Below are 23,743 nucleotides of genomic sequence, written 5' to 3' on the forward strand. Positions count from 1 at the left end.
TTATATTTATATTATTCATACTTCTCAAAATACTGTAAATATGTTCATAATCTGTAAATGTTTATTCAGACTAAACCCAACTGTGACCCCTTTTTTTTACTTTTTATACTATTTTTTTTTTTTTTTTTTATATATTTTATTCTTAGAATTTGTATTACTATGTTTCTTGTTGTATTTGTATTTGTATATGTGCACTGGAAGCTTCAGTACCAAGAAAAATTCCTTGTGGGTGCAGCACACTTGGCAATAAAGCTCTTTCTGATTCTGATTCTGATTCTGATTCGCTTCTCGTGCAGCAAGCTTGGTCCTGAGAAAAACCTTATGTCCACTGAGAGAGTATTTAGTGCACGAAGAATGGACAGAGAGTGCATGCAGATCACTGACACACTTGGCAGATGCCAAGGCCAGGAGCAGAGCTGTCTTGAAAGACAAAATCTTAAGGGAAATACTTCCCAGGGGCTCAAACGGCTGTTGAGACAATGCCTCCAGGACCATGGAGAGGTCCCACTCAGGAAATGCTCTCCTGGTGGCTGGAAGAGAGTGGCGCGCGCTAGTGCTGTCACTTTTGTGAAAAAATCCTGTTTGATTTTTGAGACATAAGTGTTCATTGAATCAATTGTAAAATCGATTTTCCATGTCTAAAGACATACGCTGCGGGCATATCGTGACGAGCTGGACGCGCTCCGAGAGAAGCCATTAAAATCGATTCCCTATTTTCGTTTTCGAAACTTGTGTTGGTTGGTCCGATCGATTGTGCATTTGATTTTCGAACGTAAAGTGACAGCCCTAGCACGCGCCCTTCATAAATCTTCGAATAAGGGGGTGTTGCCCCACCGTAGCACTGTCGAACCCTACATGACATGCAGCGATAGCCGCTAAATAGACCTTAATAGTAGTAAAGGATCTTCCACTATCCATAAAGTCCTGCAAAAAGCATAAAATATCAGCGATTGAACACTGATAATGATGTAAACCGTCGCCCTTCACACCACTTCGAACACATGCCACTTACAATTGTAAAGGGACCATGTAGAAGAGGCTCTGGCACACTGAATGGTGGCGACAACACGTGGGGGGAGCCCCAATGTGTTTAAGTTGGCCCTCTAAAGGGCCAGGCAGAGAGGGCCACCCTGTCTGGGTGCGGGTGGTAAATTTCCCCGTTAGCTTGGATAGAAGGTTTGTCATGGCCCTCATGGCCATGGCTGGGCATACAGCAGAGGGATAATCTCTGAGACCCACGGTGCCTTGGGCCACTTGGGAGCTATCAAAATCATGGTCAAGCTCTGTTCCCTCACCCTGGCCAGAGACGGAGTTATGAGGCAAAGGGGAGGAAATGCGTAGAGCAGCACGTTGGGCCACGGATGGGCCAGTGCCTCCTTGCGAGGGGGGCATCCTCGGCCTCTAGCGAGAAGAACACAGGACAATGGCCGTTTTCGCACGAGGCAAAGAGATCCACGGTAGAGAATCTACGCATTCTGGTGGAATTACAATTGTTTCACATCCTATAGGACAAGATAGACACTTTATGCCTCTGATTGCTGGTTGTGTGGGAGGAATTGTGACAGTTCTCACGCTCTCTGCCCTTGGGTTTTGTGCAAGGTAAAAATATTCACTTTCATTCTGAATTAAACAGTAGGTGTTTTCCTGTTATGCCTTTTTTGAAACATCCTGTTTTAAGATGTACTCTGCATTTTTCTTGTGTTTAAGCATCAGTCAGTTCAAAACTGATTCACTTGTGTTTGACTTCATATATTGATCAAACAAACTATTAGAAAGCGCTTCAGTCATGCACATGCAATATATTAATACTACAGTACATCATTCTTAATTTCTTCTCATCTACCTAGACATAGAAAATTGTTTCCTTTTGTCAGAATATAATGGATTCATGTACGGTGAAAAATGAAGTTCAAATGTTTAAATTATTTTGTTTATTATCAAGTGTATAATATTCAATGTCAATATTGAGGCAAATGTGAAGATATTATTTATAACCATCAAACATATGTTATTTTTCATAACATGTTGTTTTCTGCTCTTCAGAAACGAGAGGTGATCCTTTTTTACACGTATTAAGAATCCCACATTGTTTTGCAAAATATTTCTGTTGTCATTGCCAATTTACACATGATCCATTTGAATATAATTTTTGCCACTGCAAAAATAAACATTTCTAAAACATTTCGACCTTCCTTCTTTATTAGGAGAAAGATTTTCAATGAACCCAGTGCCAATGAAAAGAATCGTTCTGGTCAGGTAAGTTTATTTTTGTAAAATTTTTGTGTAGAAATCTGGTTCATAAAAGTTTAGTTTTCTAGACATTTCTTATTTATTGATTCATCAAAGCATATTTGTGACCATTCATTTATTAAAAATTCATTTATTTTTTCCAGCTAATTATGTGAAAGATGTTACATATGAAAATATTTTGCACATAAAACATGATTGTAATCTGTTTTCATTGTGCACAGGTTAAAATCACAGATGTGGATTATGTCAACACTGCCAGTGACATCAAGACCAATGAAATTTCTGATGATGAAACACTGATCATCTACTATGAAAAGACTGACATCTCAGAGCAGCAGAACTACTGCATCACAGAGACACTCTCCAAGCATGATGAATACACAGAAATAGTGTACAGAGTATCTTAGGGTTTGTAGATTCACTTAAAGCCAATTCACACTTCACGGACAGACGCAGTTTCCCCTGTTGAAATCTGTTATTGTTCGCCACTTGTTTTCAATCATTCAATCAGTGTTTGTGAGTCGTGGAATGTCTTGAGAAGTGATGTACTGTAATCTGGTGATTGTCCGCGATGGACGCTGTCTGTCAGTGCAGTGTGAGTTGACCTATATATAGTAGGTATAAAATGTCTACATTTTTTACATTTTTGAAAAATTAATCCAAGTAAAATTTTCCCAGGAAGCTCTTAAAGCAACACCAAAGCACTTTTCCTCTTCGGTCCCCCTACAGATTGGAAGCGGAATTGTCCATTACCGCTGTCGTAAATAATTTAGCCTATACCGTTGCACGCACGCTATTTGTTTATCCAGCACCGGCTTTGGAAATAACGATGTCCAAGACAAGGTAGAGTATGTTGCATGATTTTATGAAAGTATAATGTATTGCGACATCAGAAACGGCTATTTTTTATACAGGCTCCACCTATCGGCTATAGTAACGCTTACCGTAAAGCAAGTCAAATGTGTAGTTTCTTATGTCTCATTCGAACTACAGATCCACTACACGATCTGGCAAACTTGCATAGTGCGGTTATAGCCATTAGAGGGCCGCAAAGCGAATGCAGAAGTGCCGTTAATCCTGTTACGAGTTGCTGAACCACTGAAACGATTTTGGAAACATTATTTTAAGGTACAAAAGAATCTTTGGTGTTGCTTTAAGAATTTTCTTTCTAACCCTCATACGGTCCTCATTTCAACTTTACATAAAGGGTCTTTGGGTCCCACACATTTGCAGAGCTATTTTTTTTTATATACAAATGTCATTTTTTATGTTTAATTCTAAACTATACATTTATGCTGTGTTTGGGGGGATTTGTGGTACTTTTTTATACAACAACATTACTCAACATTAATTTGTCTGGTCAGCTGCTCCTATCACAACTTTTTTGATATATTTTGTGAATATATATATATATATATATATATATATATATATATATATATATATATATATATATATAAACATTATAAAATACATTAAAATCAGTATTTTATATTATATAATATTATATAAATATTTGTTGTTGTTGTTGTTGTTCGAAGTGTTTATTTGCAATAAAGCCACATATATTTGCAAATATAAAACTAAAATGCCTTTAAAAAAATAAGTTGTATTCATAAATTATTTATTTCAATAAACCAAATGTAAGACTTCAGATTAATAAATTATTAAAAAATATATATGTAAACAAAACCAATTGTTGGAGTTGGGGTTAGGGTTGTGTGTGTGTGCGCGCATGTGTTTGTGCGTGTGTGTTAGATCTCACCTCTTCAATGTCTGCATTTGTGGCTGATTTTGTTTGCCAAATTCTATAAATATGCTGTCTGTTGCAGTCACACTTGTGTGTGTTTTTGTGGTATGTAAAATCAGGTTTTTAATGTTGTTTATATGTCTATGTGGCGTTTTTAATATGATTTAAGATAAACCATGTGCAAATTTATGTCAACACCATTGCTGAGTATTTTCTTGTTAAAACTGCAGTGATCTAAAGACAGTCTTAAAAATTTGGTTTGAAGGCGCGGGTGTTTCTGACGTCACAAACTACCTAGTAACCAATCAGGTCAACGTGTGGGCGGGCTTTAGCATATCAATACTATGCCGTAAAGCAGTGGAGTCTCAAGAGAAGCCAGGTTATCCAGATATATTTTTCTGTTGGTATGAAAAATCAGGTATTTAGCCATATAGCGTGTGTATGATGTATATTACAATGTTATGATGAAATATGCCAGAGAGAGTATAGAGGGACCCAATGTGTCACTTTTGAGTGATTTATGGCCCCTCTAAGCCCCGCCCCCTTTTTGACAGTGGGAATATTCCCACGCTAGCTCCTCCCACTTATGGGCTGTACGTACACCGTGGGAAAATTGGACTTGTGGCACGCCTCCTTATGGGTTGAACATCTGAAGCGTGGGAAAATCTCCCATGCTCAGTAGTTCTAAACAGTGTATATTAAAACTTTTTAAAGAAATGTACAATAAAGACAATAGTCGGAGATGAGATCAATGTTTTTTATTTATTAAACAAGACATATGTACATTCACCACTTTTAAAACGTTAAAACATCAATGAAATAAGTTTAAATTGAATTTTTTCTCTAAAAAGAGTTATTAAAAAATGAGTTAGTGTTATTTTAAGATGTTAAAACATTAAAACAACTTTTTCATTTACAAAAAGATCATTTTTACATACCCAGTTGTTAAAAACTCGAAGGTTTAAAGACAAAAGAGTTTTCCATGTGTATTTTTTCTGGAGCAAAGTGAAAAAATGTCCACACACGCCGAAGATTTGTCAGGACTGAGAGTGTGTGAAGGCTGCAGAGAGACAGACCCAAGCTCCGCCTCTACCCCCACCCACAACAGATGTCACCGTGGGAAATTCCCACATCTCCTATCCACTCCCAAAAAGAAAACACATCCGGTCATCTCAGTGGCCAGACTTAAATGACCAAAGAATCGTGGTGCAACAGCTCGAAGAGACCACACCCCCTAACACACCCCTCTCAAAAGTGAGTGGTCAATTTCGATTTAAGGGTGTGTGTAAAAAATGACATCACTAACGGGAATCCCCCTCCCACAGCGTCACAGTCACATGAGATGTTTAAAAAGGAGCGCAAACATGACAAGAGATACTTGTGATTTTACAAAACAAATCTGCAATGGCAACGGCTGCAACCCCGAAAACACCTGAAAAAAGCATCGATATGAAATGTCTAATTGTCACAAAGTTATCCTATGTTTTAAAGTTTAGGCCATAGTTTTTAAGGTTATACAACACACACACACACACACACACACACACACACAAACGGTCGGATCCATCAGGTCTGCAGTTGCGCTGATATCAAGCTGTTTTATGCTTTGTCGAGCGAGAATTAGTTTTTATTACAGGCTGTATCCGGGAAAGATTATCCGGACATGTAAACAAAACGACCATATGTTGTTCTAGTTGTAGAAATCACGACGAAGACTTCACGCTTGTGAAAAAAGGGATGTTTTCTTTGAAAAAAATAAGCGGGAGAAATGTGTTTTTCAAATCCCTCGCACAATCTTTAAAAGGAAGCAAAGTAATTCATTCATTCACACACCAAACCATTGAAGGAGACTGAACGTCGAATTGCGAATCCTAGCTTCATTATGTCTGCAGATTATCAGGGAACAGAAGAAGCAGCTATACCTGACCAAATTTTTGATGCTGAATTAGCGGAGATTTTAAACGAAATATGTGAGTTTTTCATCATAAATTATACATTATACATTATATCCCACAATATTGAAAAGATATTTCAATAAATGCTTTTATTCCCAGATGATGCATCATTTCCAGAAGGAGTATCGCCGGATGACTTTTTACAAGGCATGGTGTTTTGTTACGTCTTTTTTAATATTTTCTAATTACTATATAATTTAAAGAAAAAACAACTCATTATTTCAACAGAATTCACAGGGGTCATTCCGACTCATAGCACCACCCATCCGGACCCATCATCACGTCCAATGGTTGATGTTTCAAGCCCGTCCAATCAGATTTACGAAGACCTTACGCCAAACACGACACCAAGACCTCAAGCCTCCAGAGAGGCAGAGAGCATCGAACAAGTTTCACCAGCAGCCAAAGAGAAATCTCCTCCCCGTTTGATAAACAGAGGAGTGAAGCGTCTTCGGGAAATTTATGGAGAAGAATTCATCTATCCGGACAACGGTAAGAGGAAAAACTATTTTTGTCTAATCATAGGCCTAATATTTTATTCGTTGATTTTTTATTTAAAAAAAATATGTTTTTTTTTTAGAAGAAAACACCGAATCTGTTTCATCAACAACTGGAAGCAAAAAACGATTTGAGGATTATTCTCACGAGAGTCCGATTTTTTCGGAAGACGGTAAGATTTCATGGGTCATTATATTTTATCTATATTAAATAAGCCGTATAATACATGTTTGATTGTTTTTTTTCTCTAGAAGAAATCTCAGACGAAAGAGACGCAGACATATTTTTCGAATCCGAAGATGCCGTTCTGAACACCATCAATTCTGAACGGGAGACAACAGAGAACAGTGATGATGATGACGGAGGTGATGAACGAGCCTTCACACCAGTATTCAACGTTGGAGAGCTTCAAGGACTGAGTTATGCCACTTTACGCTTAGCCAACAGAAACTTTCAACGTGTTTTGGAAATAGCTTCATCGCCACTATCATATCATCAAACGGAGAAGATCGTTTCCGAGTCACAAAGAGAAGTTATAGCGCTACTCCACAGAATCTCAGATCAGCAAACTCACCATACGAATGAATTAAGAAACGCTGTGGAGTTTTTGGGGAGATGTCACGATCAAACATCGGACGAAATCAGACAATTAAGCAATGATGTGTTTTCACTCCAACAAGAGCTGACAGAGGTGAGGAATGATGATTCATTACGTACAACTGTTTTATCTCTGATTTCTGAAAGATTGAACATTATTCAACGGAATTGGACCAATTCACAAAATTCAAGAAGATAGTTTTTTTTTTACAAATATTACCATGTGTGAGATTTTATATTCCATTATATACATCTGTGTTTAGTTTTAAATGATTTTCTCTGTCGTTTTTTTATTATTATTTTTTTATTCATTTGGGACTGTTATTGTTGTTTTTTATTCATTTATTCATTTAATTCATTTATTCATTTAATTCATTTGAGTGATACTTTTATAGGCTATGTGCGCGTGATTTTGTTTTACTGATAGCCTACTTTTATAATGTATACATATTAACAACATTGTGATCTATGTTATGCTAGCAGCTTCTATTTTACGCTTCTGCTTCACACAATTTTAAAATAAAAAATACCAAAATGCTTTCAAAAAGAGCACATCCCGAATCTGAAAATGAAAATGTAGCTCGCACAAGAGTCAGACGTACAACTACTGAAAATAACGACAGACTCAACTCTTTAATACGGGACCAGCTACAAGCACTAAATACTACAGACCTCTCCGATAGAGAGAGATTAAATAATATCTTAGTTGAACAGCGATCCTGGTTAGATCCGTTCGTGGATGATGAAGATGAGACCATACAGACAGGTGGTGATGGATCAGCTCAAACGAATATGGGGCGTACGGAACTAAGTCAGGAGGAAATAGACAGATTAATGACCGAAGGTGGGCGCGTGGCTGATTTTACAATAACACCAAGACCGCGTTTCAATGGCGTGCAGTTACACAGACCGTTAGATCTCCGTGGAATAGAGGCTTGTGATTTTGCAGAGTACAATTTGCGTTTGCAAAATATCTTGAATGAGGTTGTGGATTTCTCTCAACAGTTTGCAGGACGAACAGGGTATATGAACATATCACTAGCTGGAGATTCGCTTGCAACTTCTGTAAATGCTGTTTTAACACCTGAGAGCAACCACGACGCATCAGTTTTCATAAGTCAGATAGAACAAGCCGCTCAAAGCAACCGTGACGTATCGACAGATTCGACTTTGACATTACAAATCTCAATTGTGAGAGATAAATCTGCAGGTGGTCGTAGGAAAATCACAGACCTTGCAATTAGTGAGAGTATTAGTCGGAATAAAATGCACTTATTTAGTCCTGTAAACATCGGTAATGAAATGTGTTTGAGCTACTGCCTGGCATATTTTTTTAACCCAACATTCACTGATCAAGAGTTGCAAACACCTGCGACTCAAATCCACACACAATGCGGCTTTACAACGCATGATAAAATAGGATTTCATGATCTAAACATTTTCGAAAGAGAATTAGGAGTAAAAATTGTAGTTTTCCACAGAGACTGTTCAGGAAAGATACAGGTTTACAAAAACACAGACGAAATTCACCCAAAGACCGTACATCTATTTAATCACGAAGGACATTTCCATCTAATAAAAAATTTGAAGGGTTTTCTTGGATCTCCATACGTCTGTCCATACTGTTTTAAAGGATATAGAGATAGGAGAACACACAATTGCAAGTTTGTTTGTAAAATATGCATGACAAACGAGTGTCGAACACAACCAACCAAAAGTAGACAGTGTCCAGACTGTCTCAGATTCTGTAAAAACATCTTCTGCTACAAAACACATAAACAAGAGGGCACATCTAATGAAAAATCGCAATGTGACACGATCAAATTCTGCTCAAAATGTCACACCATTTATAGGTCGTCAGGTGGAAAACCCCACAAGTGTAAATCTGACAGGTGCATGCACTGTGACGAGGTTTTGGTAAGTGAAGGTGTTCATGAGTGCTACATACAGCCTCTAAAACCTGAACTATGTGTCGAGAAATACATATATTATGACTTTGAGACTAGGTATCAGAATGATAAACATGTGGCTAACTATGTTTGCGCCATGACACAGGGAGGAGAGACGTTTGAAGCCGGTGGAACAGATTGTGTGTCGCGTCTAATTAAGCATTTTAGACGTCCAAAATATACAGAATACACTTTCATAGGACATAACTCTTCAGGTTTTGATAATTACCTGATTCTTGAACACCTCACCGACGAAGGTTTAACTCCTAAAGTTATTCTGCAGGGGTGTCGAATTCTATATATGTACGATAGGGTGTTTAAACAGCGTTTTATAGACTCATGGCAATTCATCCCGTTTAAACTCGCAAAGATACCCGCAGCCTTGAATCTGAGTGTCAGTGAAAAGGGTTTCTTTCCACATCGTTTCAATAAGCCAGAAAATGAGGAATATATCGGTCCCTATCCTCCAAAAGAGTTTTACGGATATGATTCGATGCATACAGAGGAGCGTGCACAGTTTGATGAGTGGTATGCAGGTGTAGCGGGTGGCGTATTTGACTTCAAAAAAGAACTCGCTTTCTACTGTCGGAATGATGTTGTTATTCTACGAGAAGCGTGCAAACGTTACAGAACCGAATTCCTCGCCATCACAAACATTGATCCTTTTAAATCAATAACGCTGGCAGGAACATGCATGAAAACGTTCAAAACCAATTTTCTTCCTCGCGACACGCTGGCTCTAACACACAGCCACGCATACATAAATCAGTATAAAACGTTCTCAAACGTATCCATACAGTGGTTAGAGTATATCAAAACTAGTCAAAGCATTAATATAGAACATGCCTTAAATCACGGAGAACGTGCGGTAGGCCCATATCACCTCGATGGATTTCATGAATCTGATTGCGGGTTAAAAACTGCATATGAGTACTTAGGATGCTTTTTCCACGGTCACGACTGTCGTTTTAAATCAGATGAAATTAACCCTTTATCAAAAGTGTCTTTCGGTACTCTTAGGAGGCAAACTGATGCAAAACTAGAATCACTAGATAAAGTGTATGGCTTGCGTGTCATTTCTATTTGGGATTGTGAGTGGGAGGGGTTAAAACAGACAGATCCTGACGTCATCCGGTTTATGGGGTCTTATGATGCACCTGACAGACTAATAGCTCGAGATGCTATTTACGGAGGGAGAACAAATGCGTACAAATTGTATCACAAAGCAGCTGAAGATGAGAGAATCGATTATTATGATTTCACATCGTTATACCCTTTCGTCCAGGCCACTAAAACGTATCCTATCGGTCACCCTAAAATTATATTCAAGGATTTTGAAGAGATAGAGAATTATTTTGGGCTTATAAAGGCGGAAGTTCTACCGCCTCATGGATTGTATCACCCCGTGTTGCCTTACAGATGTGGGGGTAAATTAATGTTTCCTCTCTGTCGAACGTGTGCCGAAAATCAGATTCAGGACACACAATGCTGCCACACAGAGGCTGATAGATGTATTACAGGCACTTGGGTAAGCGCGGAACTCCAGAAGGCTGTTCAACAAGGCTATCGCATAATAAAAATACAAGAGGTCTGGCATTTTCCACACACATCTGACAGCTTATTCAGCGGTTATGTCAAAACATTCCTAAAATTCAAACAGGAAGCCTCAGGATTTCCTTCTCATGTTGTGACAGAGACAGACAAACAATCTTACGTGGATGAATATCTCGAGAAAGAGGGTGTTCAGCTAGAAGTCTCTAAAATAATAAAAAATCCGGCAAAAAGATCCATTGCTAAGCTCATCTTGAACACACTTTGGGGTCGTTTCTCTCTGCGCACGCATCTGCCAACCACAGAGCTCCTAACAGACCCGGAAGACTTCACTCAACGTCTCTTTAGCCACGCCCACGTAATACGTCATTTCTCTTTCGTATCTGACACAGTTGCCATGATTCAATGCTCCAGCTCGACGCAAGACCCTGCTCCCACGCACGACGTGAATGTGTTCGTGGGCGCTTTCACGACTTGTTGGGCTCGACTTGAATTATATAATCTTTTGGAGAAGTTAGACAGGCGTGCGATTTATTCAGATACAGATTCAGTGGTTTTTGTATCAAAAAAAGATGATTGGATGCCAGAAACAGGGTCTTATCTCGGTCAGCTCACAAACGAGCTAGATCCTGATGACAGCATTTTGCAGTTCGTCTCATCAGGACCAAAGTCATATGCATTTAAAACAGTCAATGGCCGTTCGTGTCTCAAAGCGAAGGGTATTACACTCAATGCAAAGAATGCAGAAATAGTTACACTACAGAGTCTGACCGATCTTGTGCGAGACTATGTCGAAACAGGTGTCAAATTACACCTGACAGCAAAAACAGACACCATCACAAGAAACAAAAGGAGATTCACATTACACAATAGATCAGATGTGAAAAAATTTTCAGTAGTCTACGATAAGAGAGTCCTTCAGCAGGACTATACAACATTACCTTACGGGTTCTAGTAATATATTTAAAAATGTGTGAAACAGATGTGTTTGACTACAGAATGCAGCATCCTTTCTCGGGTATAATAGCCGGACAAAGTGGTTCTGGGAAGACTTTTCTTGTGAAAAATCTAATGTATAATTCAGAGAAAATGTGCTCTGTCAAGTTTGACAATTTTGTGTATGTGTATACATCCTGGCAGTCGATGTATGATGAAATGTTACATGCTTTTGATATTAAATTCATTGAAGGTATACCAAAGAAATTGGATGACGAATCTTTATTCCCTCCTGGCAAACTTTCTCTCCTTATCATGGACGACGTTATGAGTCAAGCAGCGTCCAGCCCTGAGGTGAGGTCGAAAACGTTTTTACACGACTAGTGCATCATATGAAGATTAGCTGTTTGCTATTAATACAGAATCTGTTTTTCCAGGGTAAATCTAGCAGAACAATCGGTCTAAATACTAATTATTTAATAATATTTAAAAATCCTCGCGATAAGCAGCAGATTGGTATTTTGGGCCGGCAAATGTTTCCTGGTAATGCAAGGTTTTTTATCGAAGCATATAACGATGCAACTGAACGTCCTCACAGTTATTTGTTAATCGATTATAAACCACACACACCTGAAAAATTCCGGCTCAGAGCGGATTTACTGTCAGACTATCCGGTGGTCTACCTCCAAAAGTGAAGATGAGCACACGGCTTTCCAGAAATCTCTACCTCTTAAAATTATTATACAAGAGTTCGCCCAAGCAGCGACGTGTTATTCTCCAATCGTCACCCGACGAGTTAATATTAGCTCTATGTGAAGTGGCTCTAAATATTATTCATGGCAAGATCCCTCTAACTGCGAAACAACACGGGACTTTAAAAAGAAGAAAAAAAGAATTAAAATACGTTGCAAATAAAAAGATTAATATCAGCAGGAAGAGACGTATGATTAATCAAAAAGGGGGTTTTCTGCTCCCTCTACTCAGCGTAGCACTTCCTTTCATTTCTAGTCTAATAACTAGGAACTAAATCTGAAGAGAAAAAATGCAACACGCCGAGAAATTGTATCTTGTGCCAAAACATCAGCTGGATAGACTAAGAACTGCCCAGCCTCGTGAAAATATTCATACGACTGTGGGGAATGACTTGGACTCATCCATTAGAGATATACTGCAGAGGCATGATTTGAACACTTACGAAAAATCCAAGCTCTACACTAGTGTTTTACAACGATTCTTAAACGTGGTAAAACATGGTGATATGGAAAGTAGCACTCTAACTCTTACATCCCCGGAACATGAGACACCTGTAACCCCCCATACCCCGGATGTTAGGAATGATGACGTCAGTGAGGACCCTATCGTCTCAGAAGTTTTAAACAATATTCCTCAGAGAAGGTTAAAAAATGTCAAATATATTATGGATAAAATGTCCAAAGCCAAACACGTGTCTTCATGGACAGATGATGGAGAATTTATTTATAAAGGGAGAATCATTTCAGGATCCCATATATTTGATCTGGTAAAAACTATAACTTCACCACAAATGAAACATAACAGTCGACACCCTCCAGGATGGTATGAGTTTCTGGATGCATTTGCGGCATTAAAGATTCCTTATTCGACTGTATCCAATCATAATGTAAGACGGATGATTGAAACGATTAAAACAAAAACACACACGGATGACTTTGGTGCTGTACCTACTAAGTCATTGAAAAAACGCCACACGCACACACATGCACACGATCCTGATGAAAACGTATTTAGCTCCCCCAGAGTAGATGCCTACCAATGGATGAATTTTTAACAAAATATAACCGTGTGAGAGGTTTTGTATCTGTGTTTTATTTTTTTATTTTTTTAAAACTATGTATGTTATTATGTTGTTAACATCCATGTGTTATTGTTTTTGATGTCAAATAAAAGAAAGAAAATGAAATTATTCATCTGCTTACGACTCGCTTTTATTCATTACATATTCTTTATTTATTCGTTACACAGGAATTAATAAGACTGGAACATTTTACCAGTCTGTACACATTGGATACATTTAAATCTTTTACTAACACAAACCATCGGTTTAAATTTTTTCACAAAAAGAGACACCATAGTATCATTTCTTAATAGATTATCGTTATGGTAAAATTTCATTATATCCTTATACTCAACACCCCGTGAAATATGATACAGAAAAAAGACACAATGTTGTCCACAGGTGACTGATGTAAAATCTTGGACTTGTCTGGTAGAATGATGAACTTGTGTAGAATTGTTTTTTAGAAAGTCAAGAATGGACGGTGGAAAAAAATCTGAATCCGGAGGATTCCCAAAGCTGTCAAAAAAGCATCCGACCCCGTTTCGATCCATATACATAGCCAACCAGTGGCGCCCCGGTTCGTCCGATCGATCCGTATTACAAATTAATAGAGCCGGGAGATCTGTCAGCGGTTCTTTTGGAAAATGATCGCTAGCGAGTACTCCTAAAAAATTTATATTACACACGATGTTATCCATAATTTCCGTTAACTCCACAGTGTTCATTTCAACTCTTCAGTAGTGTTCTGCCAACACCTGTCTTCGATTTGATATTTCAAGTAGAGAATCGTAGATGGCATAAATTAAAATGTTTACTGTGTTTTGTAGAGGCTCTCTAAAACGGGCTTCCAACCTAATATTGCCTGACCTAATCAGAGACACATGCTGGGAGCACTCCTCGTCCGGAGTAAGGTTATAGGCAAACAGTGTGTAGCCGTTGAGAAAATCTTCCCTGTCTATGGCCAAAGACTGGTTCTTCAGATGTCTCCCCGTGGCGGTAACCAGCTGATAATATTCTTTTACCGCGTTGCCTAAATTAAATTGTGGCTGAAAAGGACGATTTGGGACATGTCCACCATCTGAGGTGAGATTTAAATATTCAAGATGGAAATGTTTGAACGAGAATGGGTTTTTTTCGTATGAGCCAGTAAAAGCATCGTTATCTGTCAGTCCAATAATAATGGATTTCGGAAGAGTTCCAAGGAAGAGATTTTCGTGATTTGAGACGCGCGCTCCAGCCGGCACAGAAAAGGATTTAACACAGACCTTATCATAAGGATATTTTGCTGTAGCCGACAGTAATGCCTGGGCATGGCCCAGGCGAAGAGAAGGGGAGACAGATACTCTTTTGATAAAAAGAGATGCGGAGATTATTTTTAGTTTATAATCGATCGCGTCCCCGCGCATAAGACAGAATTCGTCTTTTGCTCTAGTTAGACGAATACGAATATCAACTCCGTTCAAAAGTAATTTTGGCTGAAAGAATATATCGCTGTGTATCGGAGCTAGTAACTCAACAACATTGCCACCGTCAGTAAACGCAGCTCTCTTTGTCAGCCCTGCATTCGCACCTGCCGGATCCGTAGCATCCATGTGCCCTGCTGTGTCTTTGTAAAACAATCCTGCTGAAAAGTTGTTCTCTAGGGTATCTTTTCCATAATCAATAAGCATCTCCAGAATGGATCTGTAAGGATAAGTGTTGGACGACTGTGATACCAACCGATCTCCTAGCGACACATCCACCTGCGAGAAAATACATGCACCAGGATAGTTAAGAAGCCCCACTGGGGCTCCCTGCGGGGGATTGGTCCCATCTGGCAGCGTTATTTTAACACGAGTATATAATAATGTATTATTCAGATCAGTGTAATCTTCACCAGTCCCTGCAATGAAAAACTCAATCGGAGAAGCATCATTAATCGCTGACATAGCCATGACATAGCCAGCGTTCTTGGCCAGGGCTCCTTCGTAAAAGAGACTTGTTCTCAAAGGATTTCCCTGGTTAAATAAGGGTTAAATAAAAAAAAATAAAACATAGGGGGGATTTCCACATAAGTGTTTTTCTCAATAGCTGTCTGAGTTAAAGGAAGGGTAAAAATATCCAGTTCGGATTTAATACATTCGTCCGACATTGCATGAATCAATGACATGATTTAGAAGATAGTGTTGCTTCGTCTTTTCAAACTTGTAGATCTTTTTACGCGCTTCGTCCGGCTTCTTCCTCTCTTTTTTGCAACTGGGCGTTTCTTCGTGACGCCTCTAGTCTTCTTTACGCCGTGACCACGCCCCCTCCTCATACGGGTCCCAGGGGGCTTCAACCCTCTGCGCATGACCATAAGACCTTGACCGCTCTGTCTCTCGGTGTTATCATTATTATTAAATGATTTTGACAAGGCAGTGGTAACTACGTCACTTACTATATTTTTTGCCGCAGCTTTTATGTGTGGCTTTGCAATACTAAAACCCCTTCTTAGAAACGGTATTGCCATACGATATAATCCACGAAAGAGACCCCCGATCCCTGACGCAAAACCGGAACCGTACATGACCCCGCTTCCGGCATAGCCCGGCATTCCGTGACCCGTCTGGGCCTGATAATATGATATGTAGCGGTGGGGATCGTCCTGGTACGGTGTGAGATAAGCCATTTTTAAAACAAATGTTTTCTCACTGGTCTAAAGTGCAGCTTCGTCACAACTTTCCCGTAGGTGAATCGTACGTCTTTATTCTGATCGTCTTTAATCTCAATGCCGATATCTGATATGATGTTTTTATTAAGACGCACGTAATGAGACTTGTTGTGCCTGACACAGACTGCTTTGTTAGTGGTAGCTACAACATTCACAGAAAGAGATTGGATTTTATTCTACACAAAAGTATGGAGAGATTTGAATGAAGGGATGGATACACCTCTTTTTATCGGTGAGTGGGCTGGATTAACCATGGGTACAAGATACCGGATTTTAGCGGACCAAATAAATAAGCACTCAGACGACTATATTTACATACTTTGTAGTGATTTTGGCAAGATTGCAGAATACTCGTGGCCAATTTGTGAAAAAGATCATTTAGAATTATATGATCTGAAATTCATGTTCCAATGGAAGGACCTGGCTGTGTTGGAAAATATTTTTTCCAAGATCAATCAGCTTTTCCAGTGGACCAATGCGTATGAACGCTACGCCAACATTAAAGTGAAACTTTTCCACCCCGAGTGGGCGGTCCCAGAGAGGCGCGGTTCTTATATAACCCCACCCACTCTCTACAAGCATTAAAAGACGGGCTCTTGAAATTTGGATTTCTTTAAATCATGTGTTAAATGTGGAATATCTAACCTACTCCACAAGATTATCCAGAATAATTGGACTACAAACACCATACAATTACAACAATAATTACAATTTCAGCAGAGTTGCAGAAAGTGCACTATTTTGCGATGTTCTGATGCGTCCAATTCTGGGCACACAAAATCGTCTCCCTACACGGTCCAGTATTTCTATGTGTAACCGTGGCGTTTCTGCCTGACTTAGTCCCGACTACGCCACCGGGGTTATATACACACGGAAATAACAGCAACACAAGTTCAAATAGACAATACTTGATAGAAGAACGAAGACGTGGCCTTCAAGCTCAAATAATTTTATTGACAATGAAGCATAATTCTCTGAATCAAGCACTTTTAACTATTAATAATATAAAAAGAGGAATACGAATTTAATACACATAGACGTTAGGTCAATTAGATTTCACAACCCACCCGTCTTACAGTAGGAGGGACCAAACCTGTGTGAAAAAGAGGGAAAATCATTGGGCCACGGACCCGCCGCCCTAAGAGTACACACCACACGTGCACGGTTCTCAATGAGATTAATAAAACCACTTCTAAGAAAAGTACAGTGAATAATACAAACCACTCTACACTCCCAAACCAATACACATGCAGTGCAGGAAATCTCAGCCACATGCAGTGAAGGGAAAAGCCCAGACGACCCCAGAGAAAGGCACTCCCACACAGGCTGGCTCCTAAGACAAAAAGGGATATAGATTAAAACTCTCATTTACGCATCACATACACCACAGCGGTTGGTCTAAGCCAAACTCAAATGATAAAAACAATTTACAAAAATAAATCATAAACAAAACAGCAGGGCCTAGACGTCAGAGGTCCACATGTATAGGACTCCAAACAGAAAGATCTGCCAAGTAAACACAAAAAAAGAAAACCTAAATACCAAACAAACAATATTAGTATTTGGAATACAAATCCAAATAAACCCCCTACGATGTCAATCCTATAAATCATCATAATCATTCAAACTACATAATTGGTAGGTTCGGCTCATTGCTGACACACACACATACCTCTGATAAAATCCAAAAGTGAAATATAAACTGGGTATTACAGCTCGTTGCTATGGGTTAAACACGGCATCCAGCGCTCGACACTAACCCCATTCAAACGCTCACGCGCTCTCACTCTTGCATCCAGGACTTCCTCCCTGCGTGTAACAGAATCAACCATGTAAACAAACTAAACGTCTTTATATATTACAACACAGTACCGCACTCACACCCAACACACACACACACACACACATTTACCTCAGAAAAGCCTTTCAAATGACCAAACTTGATATTCAGCTAGAAAAAAAAACCTTAGAAAAGAAAATGTAGCTAAATATATGCAGTAGCCTACTACTATATTCATTAGCCTATATTTTGACTTAACCTTATGGCGAACGGAAACAGGTTTGTGTAACATTAGCAACACATTATTAGCTGTTTGATAACATAGTCAAGCAACAGACTAATCATATGAATTACTGTTATGTGTCAGACGTTGTAAAGAGCAATACCATTGTGCAGCGTTTACCTCAGTAAGTTCAACCGAGTACATTTCTGAGCTGGTGGACTGGTGTGAGTGGAGCACTGGCGGAGCTCTCACACAGCTGTTTTTGTCTCTTTTTTTATTGACATTTTTTTTTTTTTTTTTACGCTGAACCGTCTCTTTAAGACCACAAAAAACGTGAGACTTTTCAGACGAACACTCCAACTTCACCTCAGCGCCAGGCGCAAGTCAAACGAGTGTGGAAATGTGCAAGTGCCGAATGAGCTTCAGCAGAACATCAGACAGTGATATGTGATATGTGCATAATGCACATAGTAAATATAGAGTCAATCTTTCTCAACTGGTGGGTTGCAAGACCGTTATGAGTAAGTCGAATAGTGTGCAGTCAACAACAAACGTAATTCTCTTTTTTTTCTGATGCTACTTTTATTTTAGAAGATGTGTGTGAAAGCTTGTGACACTTATGTCAGATGCTGAGAAAAGGGCGTTGTCCTTATTCAGTTGGCTATCTTTGATGAGATGTTGTCAGGTCAAATGTCAGTAAAACTAACTAACTTTCCTGTCATACGGCTGATAGCCGTTGTACTGTGCTTGCGGTACGCACATCACGCACAAATGCGGCGTGCTGTAGCCGTAGTTGTCGTCAATTAACTCAAAAGGCGATTAAAGCAGTCAAAACTGCATGCATGTATTTGTTATATATGCGTCCCATGTGTCTGGATTAAAATATTCTGCTATGTGAGATCACAATAAGGCACAAACTGATATGTAATGTTTTAATGTCCAAATAAATGTGAGCACTGTGCATTTGTAGGCTACTAGACGATAGGCATTCATTTTGCGTTAATTTGTAAAGGGAAAACAAAAATGGATAATTTTTAAATCTATCAAATAAATAATTTTACATTCTGGCAACATTAAATTATGAAAAACATTACATTTTACATTATGTGCTGTTGACTTCCGCCTTGTTCACATTCTTGCACATGGGGATTCAAAAGAGAACTTTTGTTTTCCTTTTTAATTTAGGTATGATAGAATTGTTGCAATTATATATTTTGACAACTAATATAGAAAGTTAAACTTTTTTTTTTTGAAAAACTCAGAATTGGTTGAAGAGTTCATTGATTATATAAAACGCGTTGAAGGTTGAATAATCTTTGGACTACAGTATTTATCTGCATGTTATCTCATCCATGAAGATGCAACAATGTAGAACAAGCTATTGGATATTTTGAGAACCAGAACCAAGGTAACTGAGCAAGTTGAACTTTAGCTATAGTGTGTGCCCTTTTATTACTATTTAATTAATTTTAATATGAGGTGGTGGGTAATAATAAAAAAAAAATATAAAATTCATTCAGTATTCCATGATTCCTAATTCACTACTTTCTCAATTACAATTTAACTTTATTCAGTTGTGTAGGCACTAAAACAGTCCAATACATTATCAAATTATTTTTTATGATAAAATAATTAAGATTTTTGTGCCACCCCAGACCTATGAAAAAATCCTGGCTCCGCCACTGGAGTGGAGGCGGGGCTCATTAGCATATTCATGGTCTGCATATACTAAAAGATGTAAGGGTGTAGAGTTACATTCAAGCTATTTTAAAACATGGAGAAATCCATTACATTATTTTAGTGCACGACTTGGAAGCAAACCCCCACTGACGCGAAGTGCATTAAAATGGTCCAATGCAGGGGTGTTCAATAAAATTTCCAAGAGGTCCAATCTCTATATTGCCTTCCTAGTGGACAATACTTTTTTGGAACAGTTATTACTACATTTCCATCGAGGCAGTAGTACTTCATAAATGAAAGAAGAAGAAAAAAAAACTAAACACAGCGATTTACCAAAAAAAGTAAACATTTCTCCCAACTGGATATGAATATAGCCTACTAAATGATGCAAGGGTGTAGAGTTACATTCAAGCTATATGGCATGATTTTTTTTTTCACACGAAAAACGTTTAAATAAGCTTTGTCATTTTGGTGATCAAAGATAAGTTCTAGCCCTCTGATGGTTTACGGGGTCTTTTTGACCCCAAATGACTTTTGCTCAAATTAAAAAAAATGTTCCCTTTGTCCAAATGGTATGAAACCTTCTACGGCTCTTCACACTTTCTAGATCTACAAAAAAAAATTTAAATTGGAATGATATCTGTTTTTATGTTAGCGTGACAAAAATTGTGACACTCGTGGTCTTCGGGGTCTCTGGAGACCCCGCAATCAAAATAGACAAAATTCATCATCAAAATCAGAAACAACGGAGAACACATCGACAGAAATGGCACAAATAAAGTGGCACACTTCCACCAATGCAAAAAACATCCACAATGCTAAATTATTTTGCTCACAACACGCGTACACACACACACACACACACACACACACACACACACACACACACACACACATATAGAGGAATACATTTTTGAGACTATAAAAACTGTTCTCTTATCATTTGTCAAATAAAATCATCCAAAATGCAGTACCACCACAAAAATAAATTGGTGACACTGACACATTGAAAATGTGCACACACACACACACACACACACACACACACACACACACACATACGCACACACACAGGAACATTTGTAGGGCTATAATTTGTCAAAATTGTGTGGGGGGGGGGGGGGGTTCAGTACAAAAAAATGCTAAACTTTGACAAAAATATTTTATTTTTGTTATAATTGTGATTTTATAATATTTAGATATGAATCCAACTGAATCCAACTTGTGAAAAGATATCTTTCAGGTAGTCAAATAGCAAATAGCATATAGTGGAGCTCTATGGCCATCTAGTGGTTAAAGTGATTTTTTTTATTTTTTTTTACTGCATTTTCCAAAAATGTTACATTAAACCATTTAAAATGATCCATGTTATCCCCATGAATGAAAGTTAGAAATCTGGGTCTTTTATAAAGTGAATTTTACATCAAATGCTGTTTTTTTGTAAAAAGCTTATTTAAATAAATATTTATTTATAGAAATTTAAAAGATATCATAAATTCTCCAAAAACTGCACAAATGTTGAGTAAAAACATTAACAAACAGAATAAAATTACATTTGTAAAAAAAAAAAACTATTATCTTGTTACAAATTTAAATGTTATTGTCTGGGGTCTCTGGAGACCCCAAAAAACACGAGTGTAGACATAAAGACCATCAGAGGGTTAAGGGATAAAATGATTGACTTCTCCTCAGACTCTACTCTTGCTGCCAGATTCAGGACACACAACAGGAGCGAGTGCAATTGACAATGGAAGGCGAGGAGACTTACACACTTGTAAGTTAGTTGTTCAAGTTTTTCACAGACGAAAACATGTCGATAACTAAATAAAAACTAGTTTTGAATGACAAAAACTGTGACGAAAATCTATTGACATTTTCGTCAACGAATTAAAACGAGACGAAAATGTTAGTGACGATTTGGGAAGCGATCTAGTCAGAATTGATGTCCTGCGTTTGTGGTAGATGCGCACTTTTGTACTGTAACGTGCTGATCTACCCAGCGGGACACTAGATGTCGCCTTGTCTACGGCAGTTCATTGGAACGAATGTCTTTAAGGCGACATCTAGTGTATATATCTATGCACCAGTCTGCGTACACGTCAGATCAGATCACTTGGACATGGCTGTGTATAAGAGGTAAAAACGATATAAATACTGTTCACAAACCGCTCGTTTCGTGTCTTAGGCCATCAATGTGTACTTACGATGGGGAATTGTTTAATTTGGACGACGGGGAATTGTTTTAATTTGAACTCTGTGCATGCTCTTTGAAGTGGTGACCATAGACCTGCATTATATGACTGACAGACAAGAACGGTTTGACCTAAAAATATCAAAATTGAAACTACTGCGGAAAAAAAGACACCTACATCTTGGATGCCCTTGAGGTAAGCTAAAACATACCAAAAATTAATTTCAAAGTGAACTATCCCTTTAAAGGGTAACTAAACCCTAAACCAACTTTTTTTAGTTAATGAGCTGTAAGAATGGGGCTTTATTTGGGCTGTTCATTGATTCGAGTAACTTTTTTGACATTTGGGTATAAAATGTTTTAATTCTACAATATATGGTGTAAAAACGTCTGAGTGCTGCCCTCTTCAGGTTGAACGGTGGCTACTGCAGTTGAATTTTCCTATTGGATGTTTGCGGTACTGCATGACGTAAGCGGTACTACGTGACGTAAGCAGGTTCCAGCTCACCACACCCTTGGTACGAGCTACCACGCCCTTGGTAGTATTAAAAACCACCTTGTTTCGTCAAAACCACTGTAGCGAGTCAGGAGTTGGAATTGCGAGTATTGAAAACGATCAGGATAAAGCAGAAATGGGCTTCTCCACACAGCTCACGCTGAAAAGTGACGCAGTGCCAAACGCTTCTCCTCCTGCATGGACTCCACCACTGCAGTCTTGATGTGACTGATCATATATATATTTTAATCACAATTTATGGTTAGGCTAAAGTTAATCCTCTGGGGTCGACAAACGCGTCTGCGCATTTTGCTGGATTTTTTCACATAGCGGCAAAATATGAATATGCCTACAGAGAGCGCGCGCTATTGACGTCAACTCAATAAAACTCATCAGATGCATGTACTTTACGTCGTCTTGCGACCCTGTGAGGAAGTATTTATTTTCACTCAGACACTGGCCCCATTCTCCCTTGCACGGCTGCTTCGCTAGCATCGTCGGATGCCGATCGCGATGCGGGAGTTAAGACCGCAGTTTGAGCCAGCAGCTCGAATTGATATGGCTCTGGCCCTGTGTCCACAAACAATTCACCCTCCTCCACTTCAGGTGAAGTTGGGGGAGAAAAGTCCTCGACTTCAAATGACAGCTCTGTTGCAAAGCTACTTGCGTCACTCCAGTCACTCCCCATTTTAGAGTCTGACAGCAGCTGTCAATCAATCCGTCACTGCGGGTCTCAGGTGCACGCCCCCCTGCTCAGCCCCACCCTCGGTTCGTCCCCTCTATCTCCGCTGGGGTCTGCCTACTTTTCCAGCATTTTTCAAATATTGCCAGTGGGTGGAGTCAGGCTCTGTCCAGGTGTTTACTTCAGCGGAGATAGAGGGAACGAACCAAGGGCGGGGCTGAGCGGGGGGGCGTGCACCTGAGACCCGCAGTGACGGATTAATTGACAGCTGCTGTCAGACTTTAAAATGGAGAGTGACTCACGTAAAGTACATGCATCTGATGAGTTTTATCAAGTTGATGTCAATAGTGCACGCTCTCTGTAGGCATATTCATATTTTGCCGCTATGTGAAAAAATCCAGCAAAATGCGCCGGCGCGTTTGTCGACCCCAGAGGATTAACTTTAGCCTAACCATAAATTAGGTTTACACCGCTGCGGTGGTGGAGTCCATGCAGGAGGAGCAGCGTTTGGCACTGCGTCGCTTTTCAGCGCGAGCTGTGTGGAGAAGCCCATTTCCACCTCTATTGCGTTGGAGAAGCAATCCCGCGTAAAATGCAGGTTGCACTCTTGAGCTCTAGGCGGGAACTCACGGTCTTCCAGGCCAAGTGCATGCAACCACTGGCACCTAATTTCCAAGTCTGCTGAAAAGCAATGCAGTCC

At 39.1% G+C, this 23,743-nt stretch overlaps 2 protein-coding genes and 2 long non-coding RNA genes across 4 annotated transcripts in view; 3 read left to right on the forward strand and 1 right to left on the reverse strand.

Moving 5' to 3' along the window:
• The window catches only part of LOC309509902 (sialic acid-binding Ig-like lectin 13), an 88,620-nt gene that overhangs the window by 58,170 nt on the left and 6,707 nt on the right, over positions 1 to 23,743 (forward strand). The window lies entirely within an intron of this gene.
• On the forward strand, positions 1,168 to 3,537 carry LOC309509918 (uncharacterized protein). The gene is made up of 3 exons (XM_082184914.1): positions 1,168 to 1,599; positions 2,205 to 2,256; positions 2,472 to 3,537. The coding sequence occupies exons 1-3, from the start codon at positions 1,424 to 1,426 to the stop codon at positions 2,655 to 2,657; spliced, it is 414 nt and encodes a 137-aa protein (XP_082041040.1). The 5' UTR covers positions 1,168 to 1,423; the 3' UTR covers positions 2,658 to 3,537.
• On the reverse strand, positions 1,700 to 2,255 carry LOC309509927. Its single transcript, XR_014210121.1, has 2 exons — positions 1,895 to 2,255; positions 1,700 to 1,831 (listed from the first exon to the last, which is right to left on the reverse strand). It is a non-coding gene; the product is annotated as an uncharacterized lncRNA (long non-coding RNA).
• On the forward strand, positions 5,222 to 11,811 carry LOC309509240. The gene is made up of 3 exons (XR_014209832.1): positions 5,222 to 6,447; positions 6,536 to 6,625; positions 6,705 to 11,811. It is a non-coding gene; the product is annotated as an uncharacterized lncRNA (long non-coding RNA).

Source organism: Leuciscus leuciscus (genome assembly GCF_965113295.1).
Source record: "Leuciscus leuciscus genome assembly, chromosome: 11".
Classification (NCBI taxonomy): Eukaryota; Metazoa; Chordata; class Actinopteri; order Cypriniformes; family Leuciscidae; genus Leuciscus; species Leuciscus leuciscus.

What these genes read in the sequence shown, in the direction of transcription:
- LOC309509918 (XM_082184914.1), top strand. Translation starts at nt 1,424, where the DNA reads ATGGCCGTTTTCGCACGAGGCAAAGAGATCCACGGTAGAGAATCTACG. An exon ending in GCCCTTGGGTTTTGTGCAAG is followed by an intron (nt 1,600 to 2,204) that starts GTAAAAATATTC and finishes CTTCTTTATTAG; the next exon opens with GAGAAAGATTTTCAATGAAC. An exon ending in AAAAGAATCGTTCTGGTCAG is followed by an intron (nt 2,257 to 2,471) that starts GTAAGTTTATTT and finishes CATTGTGCACAG; the next exon opens with GTTAAAATCACAGATGTGGA.